General features: G+C 33.6%; 1 protein-coding gene across 2 annotated transcripts in view; it reads left to right on the top strand.

The window, feature by feature from the left end:
- Positions 1 to 16,601, top strand: part of LOC148613190 (TPR repeat-containing protein DDB_G0287407-like) — a 41,906-nt gene extending 25,305 nt beyond the window's left edge. For both annotated transcript variants that reach the window (XM_088586421.1, XM_088586422.1), the window contains exons 12-18: positions 480 to 613; positions 2,563 to 2,769; positions 4,292 to 4,504; positions 6,761 to 6,952; positions 9,172 to 9,320; positions 12,245 to 12,317; positions 14,831 to 16,601. In XM_088586421.1, the coding sequence (XP_088442547.1) occupies positions 480 to 613; positions 2,563 to 2,769; positions 4,292 to 4,504; positions 6,761 to 6,952; positions 9,172 to 9,320; positions 12,245 to 12,317; positions 14,831 to 15,187 (1,325 nt within the window). In that variant the 3' untranslated portion in view covers positions 15,188 to 16,601. The remainder of the gene's footprint in view (positions 1 to 479; positions 614 to 2,562; positions 2,770 to 4,291; positions 4,505 to 6,760; positions 6,953 to 9,171; positions 9,321 to 12,244; positions 12,318 to 14,830) is intronic.
- Positions 16,602 to 20,758: the final 4,157 nt, after the last annotated feature.

The following is a 20,758-nucleotide window of genomic DNA, read 5'->3' as shown; positions in this document are numbered from 1 at the left end:
GATTTGTGTTCATGTTTTTTATCTTGTAATAGAAAATTTAGTGTATCTTAAGGATTTCCAGAATAACAAGGACTTCAAAGGGTTATAAAGTCTGTTAAGATCTTTCATGCTAGAACAATATAAGAAAAGAAAACAGATGTGTCAGTGAGTGCGTTTTTTAGATATAAGCATTTGAAATTTTGGTTGGAAAAGTATTTCTTTAGATTTTTCATAGGTTTTGTCTATTATAAACACTGAAGAAATAAGAAGGATTTCATGAAAACTTCTCAAATATCATTCTAAGGTGCGTGGAATGAAATTTTCAAAAGAAAAGTGGGGATCACTGGACAAAAAAAAATTAATGCTTTGAAATAGATAAAACCACAGGAGTTTGAAAATCTTACCAAAATGGCTGAGCATGAGCAGGGAACATCGTTAGGCATGACTTACTTTAATTTTTTTCTCTGTCCTTTGAATTTTCTCGTTTTTTTATTTTTTAGATTCCAATAAAGAACCGATGTCAAAAATCAATGATAAGTCCTTAGATGGCTTGAAAGAAATTATGAAAAGTTTGTTGCCAAAGTTACAAGAACAGAAGATAAAACTATACATAATTATAGATGCAGTCAATGAGGCATGTCCATTTTTTAATGTTTGTCCTTTAACGACTGTCTTTCTGTCTGTCTATGTATACATTGTTTTGTTTGATTAAAGCCTGACTCAATGAGTGGTTGGTATATTGGAATCACCTTGTTTGTCTGTCTGTCAATTCTGCATGGATTGATTTTAAGTAGGGTGTCTGGCTTCATACAGATAGATACGTAGGAAGCAACTTAGGATGCTATCTGTCCAAAAGCTGAACATTACCTTAAGATGTGCATGAAGATAAACAATTATTTCCAAAGGACTCCAAATGGAGATAATCATACTGATGAGATTAAAATATTTTAAGCCCAATCTTCTTATCCCCTAAAAGAATTGTGAGGAAATTTTATAGGAAGGTAAGGCATTCATTGAAGATGTGCTTGAAGGATTATGATTACTGTTGTAGGACTTGGAAGGGAGGAAGTCAAATTTATGGGTATTGTAAGTGCAACTCCTAAAGTACTGAATTAATTTCGTTGAAGTTCAATAGGAAGGTTCAACTTAGTATGTAGATGTGCATGAAGTATTATAACTACTATTTGCAAGAGGATGTCAAAGAGAGATAATCCAAAATAAGGGTTTTACAGAATGTTAAATCTTCATAAGGGTCCTTTTAAACCTCTCAAAAAATTTTGATGAAATTTTATACAAAGGTTTGACATCATATGTAGATGTACATGAAACAATATAATTTTTTTAGGACATATAAGGGGCAATAATTCAATTTAAGTGTTTTATTATACTCCCCGCAAATAAAGTTTGGGTGTAGAAGAATCACTCCATCTGTTCGTCTGTCCGTCTCTCCACATTTCTTGTGTGGGCAATTCCTCCTAAACCACTCAAGGGATTTAGATGTTCTTTTATAGAAAAGTTGGTTACCATATGTAGGTGTGCATGAAGGAATATGATTACTGTCAGAGGACCCCAAAGGGGGATAAGGAAAATTAAGGGTGTTACATGGTAAAACCTTGAAAGCATAACTCCTCCTAAATTGGGATTTTGATGAAATTTTATAGAAAGGTTAAGAATCATATGTAGATTATTACTGTTGGGGGTCCCCAAGGTAAGATAATCCAAGTTAAAGGGTTTCACATGTTAAAAACCTTGTGAATACACTTCCTCCTAAATTTCTCAAGGGATTTCGATGTAATTTTATAGAAAGAATGGGTATCATATGTAGATGTGTTGGGGGTCTAACAAAGAAAGAGTATCCAAATTAGGTGTTTTACGTATTAAAACCTTTTAAGGAGAACTCCTTATCTCCTCAAGGGATTTTGATGAAATTTTAAAGGAATGTTCTGTATCATATGTAGATTTGCATGAAGGAATATGATTACTGGTGGATGATGCAAAAAGAAGATGTTCAAAAGGGGTTTAACATTGAAGTTCATTTAAAGCTGGGGGAGGGGTATTTTCTTTGTGAGTTTGCTCACAGTATTTCTAGTTTTGTAAAACCAAGGTAATGCAACTTCTTTTTAACTCTTAGACTGCTCTAGGGATTTTGTACGGAGGTTGCGCATCATTTGCAGATATATGTTAAGGAATGTTATTGGTACTGTGATAGTTCTTTAGTCCGTGGATACCAAATTTCGTGGATCAGAGAAGAAACACAAGTTTGTGGATTCTTGAATTTGTGGTTTTGAAGTTTACAGTATACACGTCAATGGGAATCTACTATTTGTTGGGAACCAAATTTAGTGGTTTGACCTACCCACGAAAACCACGAAAATTGGTACCCCACAAACAATAGTACTTTCACAGTATTGTGGTACCTCAGAGGAAAAAAGTTGAACCGATGGGTTTGACTATAACTCTATGAAGTGAAGGTATTCTCTGTGTAATATTGCTCATAGTATATCTCGTTTTTTTCACCAATGTTTTTTTTTTGTTTGTTTAAATTATTCTTAAGAAATCCAATATTTTGAATATTTTCTTAAGTTACAAGATGCTGAACTTAACTCTCATCTGTCATGGTTACCTCCAAAGATGCCTAGCAACATCAAGTGTATTATTAGTGCAGCAGACACTCATCCTCCATCTTTGCTACGGTTGACTGAACACGAGAGTTTTGTCACTACTGTTGCACCACTCACAAAAGAGTCAGCAAAGATGATTGGGACTCACTCACTACAGAAGTTTAATAAGGTAATTGCAACAAACTCATTAGACCCTTATTTTCTCTCGAGTGCAGGAGGTCTTAGGCTTGATCCTAATGCAAGTCATACCAAAGAAGTCAAAGTTGATAATGACCACTTCTCAGCCTAACAGGCAATAGCATGGGTGCTCAGCCAAACAGCAAAGAGCATGGTTGCTAACCTTTGAAAATTACAAAATGATAGGTCTTCCTCTCAAAATGATTTTTCAGAATGGGAGATTTACAGAGGTTTTATTTGATTTGCCGGAATCTCCATCTTTGACAAGGGCACCTAGCGGCAGATTGTTAATTTTTTTATGAAATGTTGTGCAGCTCTCACCAAAAAGCAAGATATTAAACACCTATGGGCTAGAGTTATGACTAATTGAGCCAGAGTGGGAATGATGTATCCTTGTGGGATGACATGCTTACCTGTGGGCTGTTGCTTCTGTAGGCTAGCACAGTAAAGATCTGGCTCAGTGTGTCAAACTAGTACAAAAGCAGGGTCTGTTTGATCATCAATTGTTCTTGTCCTTAAATGCATGAAATATCAGGATGTTAAACTATCATAAATGAATCAATCATCTGAAGAGTAGTTTTTATGAATGCCCAATATACAATTTTATACTTCTTTAAGGGAAATTCTCTTGTAATATTCAAAACCTACCTTTCAGAAGTGTTTTCTTGCATGCTCATTGACTACATTGCAGTTAAGATCAGTTGTCGATTTCACAAATAATACTGCAAGTGTAAAATTAGTCCTAATTTATGACATCAAAATATTTTGATCTTTTTCGTAACTTCTGTCTTATTCTACACTTAAATTTTCAGGCAGGGAGTATGATTGATCATATCTCAAGATATTCAATGAAACTGTTCAAATACTTTTGTTATGTCCTTAAAACAACTCTTAATTTCCTTGGATCTACATTATATGAGATATAATGTGAAACAATTTTCACTTGTCATAGTTTTAAAATGCAGAATTTCATAAAACGAATAAGTTTTCTCCCTATTTCAGTGTTTTCTATGTAATTTATTTTTCTTTAACCATTGCAGTTAATCAACATTCAACTTTGAGAAAGGATGCATTCATGATATAAAATAGATGAATTATTTTTGAAAACAAAATTTATCATGTGCCACCCACTGCCTTGTATTCGCATGGACACCCCCTTAATATATGCATATATATATTATATGAAAATACTTATGAAAATAACAAACATCTAGTTCTACATTATAAAAATATAAAAAAAACATGAAATAGAAGATTTTGCATTGTTATGCACCATTTCGAGATCCTGGAAGTTTACAGTAAATGCAGGTTGGTCTGTGGATTTCAATACCTTCTACACCAGAAATTCTGGAAAGGAGAATAAAGCTAGAACATGACTTACATTTTCTTTGGTAGAATATTTGTCATTTTTCAATGTTTAACCAATTATGTCAGAGTTGTGGGAATTAGGGGGCATGTTTATCATGTGGTTTAGCACTGCTATACATTATTAATATAAATAACATAATTGACAGAAACTTGATGAAGAACAACTAGAGATGATAGTATCCAACCCATGTGCTACAAATCCACTCTGGCTAACCATAATGCTTGAAGAGTTGCGTGTGTTTGGAGATTTCCGTACTCTGAATGACAAAATTAGTAGAGTTGCTGATTCAGTTGAGAGTCTGTTGAATGATATTTTAAATAGGATTGTTTCTGAAGACAACAGTGGACTGGTAAAGAAGGTATTTATAACTAACTGGTACTGCCTTGGTGGTCTAGTTGTAGCATGCTTACATCAAGTTTGGGATGTTGACCCAGTCAAATCATACCAAAGACTTTAAAATCAGTAATCTCTGTTTCTCACCAATGCATGTTACATGTAGGGGATAGAGTGAAAACTGGTTAGCTTATAGTTAAAAAAATGTATTTGAGAACAGGCTTCATGTAGACTGTTGCTTCTGTGAGTGAAGACATGAACAATCTTGATTATTGTGTTGGACTGGTATACAGCAGGAGCTGTTGAAATAACAAAAAAATGTTCTTATCCTGAGTTGCATGTTATATCTGCTATAGACCTAACTGTGTGATGGTTGATGAGCATGGATGGAGCATGCTCAATATACACTTCCGCAAGGAAAATTCTTTTGTTCTACCCAAACCCTGCTCATTAACTTAACACAAAAATATCTGCAATTAATCAATAGCTAATCAGACTTTTTGGTTGGAAGAACCTTTTAACATTTTTTTCCTGGTTAAAATATTGCCCTTGAAAGGTGGAAAATCATGTTTTTGGCAGTTTTCAGCCAATATCTTGAAAACTATAATTAAGTTGAACTTGCAATTGAAAAAACGATCCTTATGATATGTCCTACCTAAGTCTTCTCTGGAGTCAAAATTGTTCAATAACTCCTTGTTAGATGAGCGATTCAGGCTCCTGTGAGCCTCTTGTTCTAGGGTTACCCATCCCATATAACAATAATGTTTGTATTTCATTTCTTTGTGAGTGATTAAATACTAATTTGCACACAACTTTAATTTCATTCCAAAAGTTTGGATAGATTTCCTATTACTTTTTGTCTTTTTTCTACAGTTTTTATTAGTCCCCTACCAGCTTTAGCTCAGAGGACTTTAGATTTACACTCCATCTGTCCATCCATCCGTCAGTCGGTAAAAAATTGAAGTTTTACCAACTTTTTTTCTAAACGCTTGCAGATATTGAGCTGATTTTTTGGTATGTGAGTCTACCTTGATGAGTTACAGATTAAGTTTACAGGTCTGCTTTGCTGATGTTTTCCCAAAGTTCCCAACTTTCAGTTTTTTACGCACTATACCAGTCTTTTCAAAAGTAACTAGCAGCCAGCAAAATCAGCTGCCTATCGCTGAGTTTTTTCCAGCTATGAAATTTCAGATCAAAAAATATATTTGGGTCAATGATAAAACCGAATTCGACTCTGGATACAGATTGGTGTTTAATCAGGCGTGTGTCTTGACCATTTTGTCCGGCGTTTAGGGTAATACAATATCTATCATTTTAATGAAAAATACATTCAAGCTTGATTAGAGGCACCTTAGTTAATGAGAGATTAAAAAAATTAACTGAAAAAGCTTAAATTCGTTTTTGGCCTGCTGGACCGCTGGTGGCTTTGAGCGGACCCCAACCCCTCGCCGTAATTTGGGTTTCATCCTGTTAATTTTTAATTTCCAGCTATTCAAAAACTTAGTGAAAACACTGTATACCAAATTTCAGTTTTGTGCATTTTTTTTCTAAAGACTTTAGATATTGAATTGTTTTTTTTTTTTTTTTTTAATCAGTCAACTGTTATTTGAAACCTAATCTGTCCAATTGTCTGTGCATAAAACTGCAAATCTGCATCTGTTAAATGGATTTAAACATCTTTCTTATCTTGTCTTTGTCCATATCCATTCTTCTGTTCAAATTCAAGGTCATTTCCTCAGTTTGTCATTTACACTTGATGATCCAAGGTACCCTGGTAGTATTTGGATCAGTGACATAAACAATAAACAGCGTATAGGAGACTATGTATTGTTTTATTCTCAGATTGCTTGTTTTCAATACTGTGATCTTTCAACCCATGGATTACCCCCTGCATGATTCTTAGATGGGAAGCTACTGTTGTGATTTGAGCATTACTAAATAATTAATTTGAGCATGGATGGAGCATGCTCAATATGCACTTCCTTTGTTCTACCCAAGCCCTACCTCACAGAAGTGTATATTGAGTATTGAGCATGCTCACCAACTTACCACAAAAGGGTCTATTATGACATATAACCAGGTTGGGTACTTTCACATCATTAATGTGGTGAGTAATCTGTGAATTTATTAATCCCTAATTAAATGATATTTTGGAGTGGAATCCATCAGAAGTTAAATTAAAAGGAATGTTTCTAGTTTTTGAACAGGTTATACAAATTAACCTGATTAATATTTAGAAATATTCCATAAACTTACCTGATTTTCATTAATATTTTTCCAGGCTCTTTGCCTCTTAGCTTGTTCTAATGGTAGTATCCAGCTTTTGGATTTATGTAACATGCTGGGTGACATCACTAACAAAGAACCAGTTCCTGCCTTGTACTGGTCCCGGACCAGAAGGGTGTTGAGTCCTTTCATTAAGGAAATTGGTGTCAAGTCAAACATTTCATTCTACCACTTGGAGATATCAAAGGTAAATGTTTATTCTTTATTGTTTTTATCCCCTTGCAAATGAACATTCCTCAGTTATTAAATTTTTGTTGAAATTTAAATCAATTTACCAAACTAATAATTTGTTTATATGCATTGTCTGCATTGAATTTTCCCTGCTAGACTCCTTAATCTTTATACTGCAATCTGCCACATCTTTTGAAATCCAAATTTATGTATTAATCCAATTTTGACCTTCAATGGCATGTCCCTCACCTGTGCTCTTAATATCTATTAGGAAGCAACCATTTAATTGCTATGAGTGAGCAAGAATCAAATTTTTTGTCATGAATTTTTTTTCAGTAAAATTTCTGCCCTGACTTTTCATATTTGTTTACTCTAGTCAGTGCTGGCTTTACTCATCTTGTCTTTTTAATTCAAATTTTATCCTAGCCACACTCCCACCCACAAAAAAATTCAAATGATTGCTCCCTTACAGGCTTTACCCCTGATTTATAGTGACAAACTCCGTGATTTTACGCTAATGATTGACTTATATGGTGAAATTTTTTACAAAAATTTAACTTGTAAAGTGTTAATTTTCAGCAAAGTTTACCACTGTCATAAATATGCCTTTAAAGAGAAAGCACACAATATTAGATGATAAACAAAAACAGGAAATTATATGTTACACAAAGAAAAATCCAAAGTCAACACTTCAACAAGAATCTGATAGTTTGTCTTCCAAGTTGGAAATTTTTATAAAGAAATGGACGGTTTGAAATATATTAAATGTGATGGAATATTTGGAAAGTGAAAATGAGGGCTCGCTGCTAAGAAAAAGACATAGAAGCCAGACTCATGTTTTAATGGAACATTGTTTGTAGTTGTTAGTTTTGAATTTGACACCTTAATATGCAATTACTGCGAAGGTTGAATGTTAAGTGTATGAATATGTAAGAATCAGACAAATTGGAAAAAATCAAAACCCCACAGATCAGAACGTGTGTCAAAACCCCACTAATCAGAAACATGCATGTCAAGCCCCCACCAATTAGAAACATGCATGTCAAAACCCCACCAATCAGAAACATCCATGTCAAAAACCCACCAATCTGAAACATGCATGTCAAAAACCCAGCGATCTATAACATGCATGTCAAAAATCCACCGATCTGAAACATGCATGTCAAAACCCCACTGATCAGAAACATGCATGTCAAAAACCCACCAATCTGAAACGTGCATGTCAAAACCCCACTGATCAGAAACATACATGTCAAAACCCCACTGATCTGAAACATCCATGTCAAAACCCCACCGATCAGAAACATCCATGTCAAAACCCTACCGATCAGAAACATGCATGTCAAAAACCCACCAATCTGAAGCATGCATATCAAAACCCCACTGATCAGAAATATACATGTCAAAACCCCACTGATCTGAAACATGCATGTCAAAACCCCACCGATCAGAAACATGTATGTCAAAAACCCACCAATCTGACAATATAATATCACTCAAAAATGCTTTCTTTATTTGAAAAGAAAATTATTTGATCTCTGCATCACTGGATTTATGTAGAAATTTTTCAAAAGAATGTTAAAAAAATTAGGTTTTTGACAGTTATCTTATCTTGATGTGTTCATTTACAATGCATGTCAATGAAATTATATCTCAATTTACCAAAGTGATATTGAAAATCTTGATTTTTTTTTCTTGATTCTGATGGTGAAAATAGTCAAATTAAACTATTAATATGGGTTTTTTCATACCATGCTTCACCCACTGCCTGATTCTTACAGATACTGACTTAAATCAGTCATCACATTAAAGAAGTGTTGAACACCTCAAATTTTATATTTAAAGAGTTATAACAAGATTTATTGCATTAAAATAAAAATTAACGCCTAAAAAATTAATGGGTTGCTTTATGAGGTTTTTAACATGAACAATATTTCATAGAATACAGTACTGTTTACAGTGAAACTTTCATAGTAAGACCTATAACATGAAAATTAATCTGTCATGAATATTTTCTTCAAAAGAACATTAATATGATTTGAGGAAAGATCCCAAAATTTTAAATGTTGCCAAAGTAGATTGTTTATAGAAAGTCTTTAAAAATATAGAGAGAGATTGTTGTGGATTTAGGTATCAGACACTATAGACGTATAGTGGAGGTAATGTAATTCTCAAACCAGTTTTTTTTTTTCAAGCATTCCAATAAGACAACAAAAGGTTTTATTTAACTTCCAGGCAGTTACTAAAATATTGGTGGAGGACAGTGGTGGAAATAAAGAGTGGATCAGATATCTTGGACTTTATTACACAAAATGGTGTCCGGACCTCCATGCCAGAGCTTTACATGCTCCTAATTACTGTTATAAAGGCAATATGGATACTGAGTTAGTATTTATTCTCTATGATTTAATCGTTTTATCTACTTCTTGGATGGCTAAATATTTTCGATATCACACTTGTTTGTTGTTGTTGTTTCTATTTTTAATGTTATTACCTCAAAAAATCTACTCCTCTGGCACTACTTGACTAATTAGAATCTAACTTGGTATGAATTTTACATAGAACTGTAGTGGAGATTTTTTTATTCATTGAAAATTCCAGAAGTTTTTCTCATATAACTCTAAACACACTACTTTTATTAAAATTCTGATAGTGGTCAAATTTTTGTGCTCTATTGGAAATGTGCTATTGTTTAGGTGTTTACACGCCAATGAAACATCAAAAATGAAACGTTCAATTCATATGTTATTTGGAGAATCAGTTCTCCCAGCACTTTGGTAAGAAATGTCCAGTGAAAACCTGTCTAAACCGAACCCTAAATTATTGGAAACCTGTCTAAACCAGACACTTTTTTAAGTCCATTTTATCAGTTTAAATGTATTTTTAAACCTTGGTAAACCAAACACCTGTCTAAACTGAACCCATTTTAAAAAAGGTTTTTTATGTAAAAAATCAAAAACAAATACAATGAAAACTGTATAAAGGTCTTGGAGCATGGAGCAGGTGCACCGGTAGAGTAAGTGTCCTCTGAATTTCTTGGTAACAACCCCTAATTTTTATGTATTACACAAACAACTGACACAAAAAAGCTTTAAAATAAACACTGAATAACCTAGAATCTGTAAAGGGAATAAATATAAAGTCATGATAAAGTGGATAGCTGCAAGACAATGCCGCTGCTGTCTAAACTGAACCAATTTCAAAAGGATTTTTTTATGTAAAAAATCAAAAAGAAATACAGTGAGAACTGTAAATGGTTCTGTTTGTACAGGTTTCACTGTACCTGAATCCTGTAAATGGTTCTGTTTGTACAGGTTTCACTGTATCTGAATCCTGTAAATGGTTCTGTTTGTACAGAGTGGACTGTATCTGAATCCTGTAAATGGTTCTGTTTGGACAGGTTGACTATCTGAATCCTGTAAATGGTTGTTTGACCGGGTTTGACTGTATCTGAATCCTATAAATGGTTCTGTTTGGACAGGTTTGACTGTATCTGAATCCTATAAATGGTTCTGTTTGGACAGGTTGACTGTATCTGAATCCTGTAAATGGTTGTTTGACCGGGTTTGACTGTATCTGAATCCTGTACATGGTTCTGTTTGGACAGGTTTGACTGTATCTGAATCCTGTACATGGTTCTGTTTGGACAGGTTGACTGTATCTGAATCCTGTAAATGGTTCTTTTTGTACAGGTTAGACTATCTGAATCCTGTAAATGGTTCTGTTTGGACAGGTTGACTGTATCTGAATCCTATAAATGGTTCTGTTTGGACAGGTTGACTGTATCTAAATCCTGTAAATGGTTGTTTGGACAGGTTTGACTGTATCTGAATCCTGTACATGGTTCTGTTTGGACAGGTTGACTGTATCTGAATCCTGTACATGGTTCTGTTTGGACAGGTTGACTGTATCTAAATCCTGTAAATGGTTGTTTGACCTGGTTTGACTGTATCTGAATCCTGTACATGGTTCTGTTTGGACAGGTTTGACTGTATCTGAATCCTATAAATGGTTCTGTTTGGACAGGTTGACTGTATCTGAATCCTATAAATGGTTCTGTTTGGACAGGTTGACTGTATCTAAATCCTGTAAATGGTTCTGTTTGGACAGGTTGACTGTATCTAAATCCTGTAAATGGTTCTGTTTGGACAGGTTTGACTGTATCTGAATCCTGTACATGGTTCTGTTTGGACAGGTTGACTGTATCTGATCCTTATATAACCAATAAAAGCTACAAATCAATGTTAATGGATATTTAAGCCGATATGAATCAGAATTAAAGTGGATGTTACATCTTGAAGAAATATTCCACAAATTACTATCACCAGTAATAGCTGAATTTTCAACAGTTTGTTTATTCAGCTTTGAAACGCATTTTACTTTTTTGAAAAGTCTGATTATAACAAGATGACACAAATTTCTAATAATTTTCACAATACAAGATCTGAAATACCTAATTTATTGTGCTTTAAAAGGATTTTGTGTTACATGACTTAAGATATTGCTAATTGCTAAATTGCTTAGTACAATTGAAATATACATGTACAGTTAACAAATAGATTTTTATATTTCCTGAACATCTGATGCTGATGTACAGTGCATTGATAATTGCTTAATTGTTCTTAATTGTCTTTTTATGTGCAGTAAAAGAAAAATTAGAATTTCAAAACTGACCACTTGACATGTCACAATTAGTATATTTTTGTGATAGTACATTAATTTGTGGACCAATTTTCGTGGATAAGGGAAGGAATACAAGTTTGTGGATTTGTGGTTTTTTAGTTTTCATTATACACATCAATGGGTTCCTACTTTTCATTTGGAACCAAATTTGGTGGTTTGGTCTACCCACAAAAACTACAAAAACTGATACCCCACAAACAGTAGTACTTTCACAGCATTGTTTTTCACCCAATCATAAGTGATTGGTTTTGAGTCAGAATAATATGTCAGAGGAGGGTTGCATACTTCTGTGAGGTACTACTGGTAGCACAATGCAATTCTGGCTCTGTGTTTCACACAATTTCCAAAGCAGGGTTATCAAACTTTCCCATCCTAAAATGCATGATGTGCAATGTACTGTAATTTTTTTTTTATAAATTTTATGATCTGTGATTATTCACCAATCTTGAGTACCCAGGAATATCCATTTAAAGTGTTAAGCACATGGTAACTTTCAACGTAGCGCAAACTTAAACACTTGCAAAAACAGTTGTATATAAGTAGAAATACAGTATTTATACAGTATATGTACAGTATTTGCCATAGGATGTAAAACAACAATCTATCAATCAATTTTTATTTACAGGTTGATAGAATTTCTACACAATGACCCAGCAACTGTCTATGTTTATGATTACCAGAAGAGTCAGCTGTTTCAGGTAAGGCAGCAACCATTTGATTTTTATTGGGGGTTGGGCTAGGATCAAACTTGAAAGAGAATGTACGATTATGTATGGTAAAAAAAACCCCAAAATTTGGGCTCTTGGTACTCAATTTTGTGTTTTAATCCTTCTAGTAGTGCATCTTGATGATATAAGCATGCTAAGACAGATTTAAAGCTCATTTTTGAAGAAAAAAAAATTTCATTATTAACCCATGTCATGCTACACCTGCACCTGTTTGGGATTGGATTTGGTGCCATTTTATTGGTTCTGGCAGTGTTAATCTTAGTTTAGGTAAGCACAATATGTATCCATCTGCAAGCAGCTTGACTGTGCTTTAAAATGAGCCTTTCTGATAAAGAGTTTGTAAAAAAATAAAGACTAGAAAGCTAAAAGAAGAGGTCACGCTGTCAAAAAAAAATGAGACTTTTTGGGGTATAGGGTTTATTTCTGGGACCCTCACCAGAGCAGAATTGATCTGTAGTACTCTATTTTGCCTGGAAACTATGTAAGAATGATTTACACCATTTATGTTAACGGCTTGTATTGACTACTTCCGATTGTAGGCAAAACAGAGGCTAAAAATTGGAAAAAATCCTCATTTTTCATACGAGTAACCCTTCAGGGGACTCCTGACCCCCCACTCGTGACTGTAACACACTTTATTTGGCTTCAGTTGCCTTCACAGTGTACAAGCTGTACGATGAATGTGCTTTGTTTCCTGTTTTGCTCCCATTGAACATGTAGCAAAAAATGACCAGAAATGGACTAAAGTGACCATTTTCGAGTGACAGAACCATTTTTCCGTGTTGGCCCATCAACCCTCGCACTACCTCCTCAGCTCATCCACCCCACCCCATGATGATCCATCTTTAATTTACATATAATGCTAGCATCATTACCATTATGCAACTAATTAGCATATAATTTGCATAAGTTTGCAAAATATTGAAATCTAGACTTTTGTTCAGCACAAGGGTTAATCTATCTACAAGTACAGTGAAATCTGCCTAAACTGAACCCTTTCAGACTGTAGAAATTGTTTACTCTAGATAAGTGGTTTCTTTATCTAGGTTCAAATTACATTATAACTGACACAATGGCACCCCCCGAAAGTAATTGAGGAAGGTTTTTGGTTTATTCAGGGTTTCAGTTTATACAGATTTTACTGTTTACCTGTCATTTCACTCAACTGTGACTTTGCAGAAGTAAAATTGCAATGATAAAATAAATTTGTGCAATACTTTTGAATTTATGATATTAAGTGCCAATCCATATAAATCAGACACTGCCTATGAGGAAGGTGATTTACTGGGTAGGAAACCATCAAAGAAACAATATCTAAGAATCGGGCAAAATATGTTTAAAGTGTGTCAGAAATGTAGAGATTTTACTGTATTACCCAATTTTTTCTTCCTCATAGTTCCCAGAAATAACAATAATTTGCCTTCTTAAGATATTGATAAGTCATGTTTAGGTGAAATGTGCTATGAAACAATTGCAGGGAAATTTTTCTGGACTTTTTCTTTATATAAGCAGTCAACAAGTATCTACGTCACAGATGCTTCAGGATAGATGTAAATAGCTTTTTGGTTGTTTTTAGATGTACTGAATATATTTAGGCACAATTGACTAAATTGGGAAAAATGATGTGCAACCCATTGCCTGATTCTTACACAGAATGGTACCCGGTATTTAAGGTCTTGATATGCTTTTTTCACATATTGATAATCCTTTCTGTATTCAGATCTGTTTTTGAGAAAACCATACATTCAGCTCTCACACATATCAACCAAATCAAGAATGATAACTCTTATAAAGTGTCAATATCATACAAACTGGTAATTTATATTTTTTTATCTCGAATTTATAATAACATATGAAAAACATAGACTGGTTATTTGGTCTGTACCTGTTTATAAATTAGAAATAGAATTCTAATATGACACGTTTCAAAGCTCTTAGACAACAGCCATGGTAAAAAAAAGTGATAAACACATGACCAACATTTTGTGCAATGCATAGGCTGCATCTATTAAAAAATATGAAGAAACGATTTTTATTAGAATTGAAATGAATCACGGAAACCCCATTTTATCATTGTTTGACCACGGACTGGCCATTTATGTCATTACTTAACCCCTTGGTGTCTCTCGGAGTAAAACAATGCAACATAAATGGCTAGCCTGTGCTAAAACAATGATAAAAGGAAGTTTTCATGATTTATTTCTTGAGTAAACTTGGTAGGTTTTTGACATGCATGAATCATGCCCTGTCTGATATTTATAAAGTCTGATACTTAAGATACAACTCACCAACTTATGATATTTTTTAAAGCTGCATTTTTTACTTAAGTGTCAGTCTCTGTAAGAATCAAGCAGTGGGTGAAATATGGTATGAAAAAAACCTATAATTGTCAGATTGGTGGGGTTTTGACATGTATGTCTCTGATTTTTCTCATTTTGCCTGATTCTTTCAAACACTTTCACTTAAATTTTATCTATTGACAGAGGATACGTTGCAGATTTCTTACACATAATCAACCAGAGAAAATTCCGGTTGTAATATGTCAGATATGTTCAATGAAACCTAGCAACCCAAATAGAACCATGATGTTTAAAGACAGTTGTGTAATATGCCGATCTCGCATATTTTATGCAGCAAAGCATGCTTATCTCTGTAATACTCACGGATTTGGGCAAAGCCGTCTGATGGCAAAGTGTTACTATTGCAAGAGACCTGTTTCAAAGGATAAAGATGGCAATGTGCAGAAACTAAGTGGCATGGTGGCAAAATTGTGTCAACACTGTTCTTTTGGAAATTTTTCACAGATTTGTGTGAATGTAACTCCACGACGGGTGCAATGAATTTGTGAATCTCTTTGTAGCTTCATTTTCCTCACTGAAACTTCTGGTGTAGAACATATTGAAATTTGAAGATTTACATAAATGTATCTACATTTTATTGTTTACTTTTAGGTTCTCCAAACACTTCTTTGCAGTTTTGCACAAATCTTCAATTTATTGCTCTTATCATGAAGATTTAAATATTAGTCATTTTTACCAGTATTTTGAAAACAAAAAGATGTCTTGCTTTTGATGCTGAACTCAACACTCTGTAAATGACTAATTTTGTCCATTTATATGGTAGATTGTGACCCATTTATATGAAAACATGGAGTCACATGATTAGACAGAAATACCCTTTTGTTTTGAGAGAAACTGAGTGTACACAGCCAAATGTGCCACATGATAATCATATGGTGCTCAATTCATATGATAATCATATGATATTTAACATATGATAGTCATGTGATTATCATATGATTCTCATGTTAATTTTGGCCTGAAAACATATGACAATCATATGTTTGTGAAAAATGTGATCATCATATGTAAACTGAAACATATAATTACCATATGGTGCTCGATTTATATGATAATCATATGATACAAACCTTATGATTCTCATGTGTGCCACATTTGCCTGTATATGCAATGATAAGTTTCTATATTGTTACTGTTTAGCAGTTAATTATCGTAAGGTGGGGTATATTTAACAACTTGTCTCAAAATGTCAAAATAAATTCCGTTAAATTTGTACTCATAGCTTAAATGCTTAGTTCACCACTTAGCTTCGATATAATTTAGGAACACCAAAATTGTTCATATAACTTTTGTCAAAAAATTGCCAAATTTTACACCCTCCAAAATAAACATATGGTGTAACCTCAACAGTGAAAAATCTCAGAATCTATTCCCTTCTTCAGACCTCTGAAAGAAAAATTGTTAAGGTGTAGTTAAGGGAACCAAGATTATAGTGGAAATCAAAAGAATGTTATTCAGGGACAAAGACTAGACATGAAAAACAGACAAACACAACAAAGAACATGAAATAACCAAAATAATATGTACAAAGTAATGAAAGTAAATGAGCAATTCAGACTCCATTAAAAACTGGGAACATGGACCAGGTGCACTGATAGGGTGAGCGTCTTCTGCTTTTCTAGAAACACCAGCCGAGTTGCTTATAAAAATATCAAGTCCAGGGTAGAGGAAAGGAAAACTATGACAAGTTAAATAAATCATTTGTCATGGATACACCATAATGATCTGTGAGGTCATGATAAATGGTTATTCAGGTGCTTAATTTCGTGTTTAATAACTTGTTAATTGTGTTTACGGTTTCAGAAATGTTTTATGTTTTGTATAATGAACAGTTATGTGAATTTTAGCCTTGATTTAATTAATAATAAACAAAAGCTATATTGGAATTTTGGAATACCTTGTCCTTCATTATGTCTTGAAATTTTGTTTCCAGTGGACAGATTGATTTTAAATTTGGTATGTGGCTATATATAGATGAGGCATACATTGTTAGCAAATTTGGTCGATATCTGGTTTCCATTTCCTTGTACATACAATTCCCATAGGAGTGGAGGTATATCCAGTAATTTAGCTAAAGCTAGTCACTTTTGTTGTTGTCTAATTAAGTAACAGTCTTTATAAAAAAAAAAAAAAAAACAGATGGGAGGTGGTTCATGCGTGTCAAAAGGCCACCAAATTCACCTTTTATTTCTTGTTCAGAAACAGCTATAGATCACATAACCAGTCTTAGTTTTTCATTTGGGGGTTGCATTTTTGAGATAAAAAGTTATATAAATTGTACATGAAAATGGCACTTTGCAAGAGTTATCGTTCTTGCTTTGATTGATTTTAGTGGGAAGTTAAATGTAGTTTTCTCAAAGGTACTGATCTAAATACAGAAAAAACTATTGCCACATAAAAATATAGCATATGTAGACCTAAAAACAACATCTGATTCATGTTCTTTTTTTACAACATGAAATACCTTACCATATGCATTGTCTGATTTTTATATGGACTGGTACTTAAATTATCAAGTAACTAACCAATTTGGTCATGACAGATGTAAAGAAAAATTTCAATAAAGAAATTAAATGTCATTATGTTTTTAAATAAATAATAGGTAGACTTATATAACAGTCCGTGGCATTCTGTATTTCAAGTTATATGGAAATAAACATTAAGACTTGTTCAGTGACAAAATATGGAAAATAGTGACCTGCTCAATTCTCAATGTGAGTAGTGTCTGTCGTCATCTGCCGGTTTACAATTTTTCAAAATATCTTCTCTGAAACTACTATGCAGAGTTCACTGAAAGTTGATATGAATTTTAATTGGGGTATTATGCACATAAATTATGATTTTATTAACAATTAGTTATTTTCAAAGACATTGATAGAAAGAGAAAAATAGAGATTTGTTTCTTTTTTCGGTTTAAAAAGCTCTACTGAAGTCTCAATACATTGGGTGAATGTTGTAAATCAGTTTGTTGAAGCTGAAGTTGTTGATAGGAAAAAATGACATTTTTGTAGTTTTTCATAATGTTTTTGTTTGATAATGGTATAGCCTTGCTGTCATCATCATTGGCATCTGTTGACTTTAGTCTTTTTATGATAACTTGAGTAAACTTATCTGATCTTTTTGAAATTTAAATGCATTGTCCCAAGAGAGCCCCATAGTTTTTTTTAAGCTTTTGCCCTACCCCTTTGAAAGTAATGGATGTTATCATTAGAATTGATAGGAAAAGTTTATTGTTGATCTAATTTTGAAGATTCAGACGTGAATTTCATAATTCTGTATTAAAATTTCACAGGTTTGACTCTCTAACAGGTTAAAGGTGTATGTAATTTGGGCCATGCCCAAAAAATCAACTTCATTTTGGTCCAATTTATGAAAAAAATACCTGTCTGCATTTTTTCAGAAATCTCTTATGGCTTTTGGGTTATAAGGGGCTAAAGGGGCCACACCTACATCGATTTCAATTTTTAGCTCACCTGGTCATAGGCCATTGTCGTTAACAATTTTTCAAAACTCTTTTCCTGTGACATTACTTGACCATTTGGAACCAAACTTGGTATGAATGTTCCCTAGGGTATCTTGCATAAAATTGATGAGGGGATTTTAGAAACATGGCCGCAGTTACTAAAAATAGAATATAGGGTACAGACAGTAGTTTTTCGCATATATCTCTAAAACTATTAGGTTTAGCAAAATTATTTCTATTGCTAAAATTACCCTTACTATAAGGCCTTCAAAAGTCTTCAGGGATCAAAGTTGTCAGGTGACTACTTGTAAGAGTTATTGCCCTTGAAAGATGAAAAATATCTTGAAAACTATAATGGATAGAAAGAAACTTTCTATCGCTGAAATGATCCTGATGACAGTTCAACCAAAAGTCTTCTTGAATCAAAATTGTTGGACAACTTGTTAAATTTATTACCCTTGAAAGACACAACTTTTACAAGGTGAGCGATTCAGGCTCCTGGAAGCTTCTTGTTCTTGGTCCAACATTTTTATTTAATTCTTTATGCATTTTGCAAACCAGATTTTATATATCTCTTTCTGTTTTGTGTTATTAAAAATGAAAGGGGCCACACCCAGAAAACTCGACTTTTTTTTATTATTGGTCCAATTTCAAAAAATTTATTTTAATTGAAAATGTTATACTGTTTTGTGTTCAAAATAGTTGTTGACTCCATAATGAACTGTAATTACCTGTGATAAAGTGTGTCAAAAACTAAAAGGAGAGTTCTTCGTGATGCCATTTACCTGTGAATTGGTTTTGGTTGCCAAAAAAATCATTGGGTGGCATGCATATGGGGCATAAACTTATAAGCATCATAACTTATTCGTTTTTTAAGATAATTGAAAAATTCTTTTGGTTCCGTACACTGCCAATAAAAACTCTCTTTATCCATGAAATTTTTAAATAAATATTCAGTAACTAGACTATATGAGCATAACATTTTTAAAATAATTTTATACGAAAATAGAGGCTTACATATAAATGTCATTTCGAAATTATTTTTCAAGTAAAAGAGTCATAAATTCACATACAAAATATGAATTCTTTTATCTAAATGAAGCATTTTACAGAACCAAAATTGGATTTAAATTAAACAAAGCTATGAAGTTTTACAAATTAGAATTCTAATCATGAAATTATTAATTATTTATTTAGTTGTTTATTTGTCAACAATTTTTCCACTTATTGATATGCAAATTAGTGAATATGACATCACTAATGAGATTGGCAAACTCTCCTATATGTGTCCACATAAGTCAACAGAATTTTAACTTCGTGCGAGACCCGACAGGGTAGTCGAGGACGTTGAAAAAAACCTTAGTAGTGCAGAATTGGACATGCTAGCTGCGGTGGTATCATGCTGCGCTTTGCGAAAGACAAAATAGATAGAAAGAAAAGTTCGGTAGATGAATGATCTTATGAATATTATGGCCTACAAAAGCATCACTATATAGTCGAAGTAGGACGCCTTCTGGTGAAGTGGTTTGTGCTTGAAAAGTGGATGATGACGTTTTTTTTTGCAAATTTTAGGAAAAAAATTTAAACTCCAAAATAGATAGGAAGAAAATATCAGTTGGTGGAATATGATCTTTAAGATAAGTTTCCATTTAGTTAAAATGTAAGACAACATTTTGTTAGAGTTAATGCCCTTGAAAGCGAAAGTGGCGCTTAATTAATACATTTTAATCATTAATTTGAAAACTCTAATAGATGGAAAGAAACGTTCAGTTGATAAGGGCAACAAGTTTCAATTACCCAGCTCGAAGTTGAAGACATCAATAATGCCTCGAACCACAGCGGCGAAAGCATTACTAAATGTTTCTAACAAAGGCCGGTTACTATATATCAAATATGACTCACATTTAATAGTGACCGACCATTGATAGAAACAGGTGCCTGTTGGACCAACACTACTTTCTATATATTCAGAATCCTCTAATTGTCTCTTACTTTCGTTTTCGAAACCTGATTGGCTGATCAGAAATCCTTACACAAAGAAGAATGGGTGTTGTTAGATTCTCGTGCAGAGGTGGAAGCAATTACTATAATGTTAAATTGATAAGTGCAGGGAGTATATATTAGACGAAATCCGTGTGCTATGGGGGGAGGGTGGACAGCTGTAATAGGGATATGAGGGTAAAAGGGGCTTGAAGTTGTGGGGAATGGTGGTGGAGGACGGGAAACGGGGATTGACAAATATGGGAAGTGGGGATTATGGTTCAGAACCATAACCGGGGATAAAATGAAAGGGGAAACTAAGATGAAGTACCCCCTGCCAACCCCTTCTCTAACTGCGCACAACACTATGGTTGGTTGCTCCTATTTTGGTGAAGACAATTTCCTATTTATTTTCTTTTATTTGCTAAATGATTTTGTGTTCATGTAATTTAAATACCGAAAATCACTGAAGCGTGATGGCTTGCGTTCTTCCTGTATCCGCCCATGATTCTGGGTTACGACGACCCCTTTCCCATGGCAGCAAGGAAGCGTAAAAACTGAGGAAAAACAGCTGAAAATTGTGATACTTCCCTTTCCGAACCCCTTAT

This window comes from Perna viridis, chromosome 6, assembly GCF_037379345.1.
Source record: "Perna viridis isolate PV_CMFRI_1.1 ecotype Kerala chromosome 6, ASM3737934v1, whole genome shotgun sequence".
Taxonomy (NCBI): Eukaryota; Metazoa; Mollusca; class Bivalvia; order Mytilida; family Mytilidae; genus Perna; species Perna viridis.
Note: the sequence above shows the minus strand (reverse complement) of the source record. Positions and strands in the feature narration are given on the sequence as shown.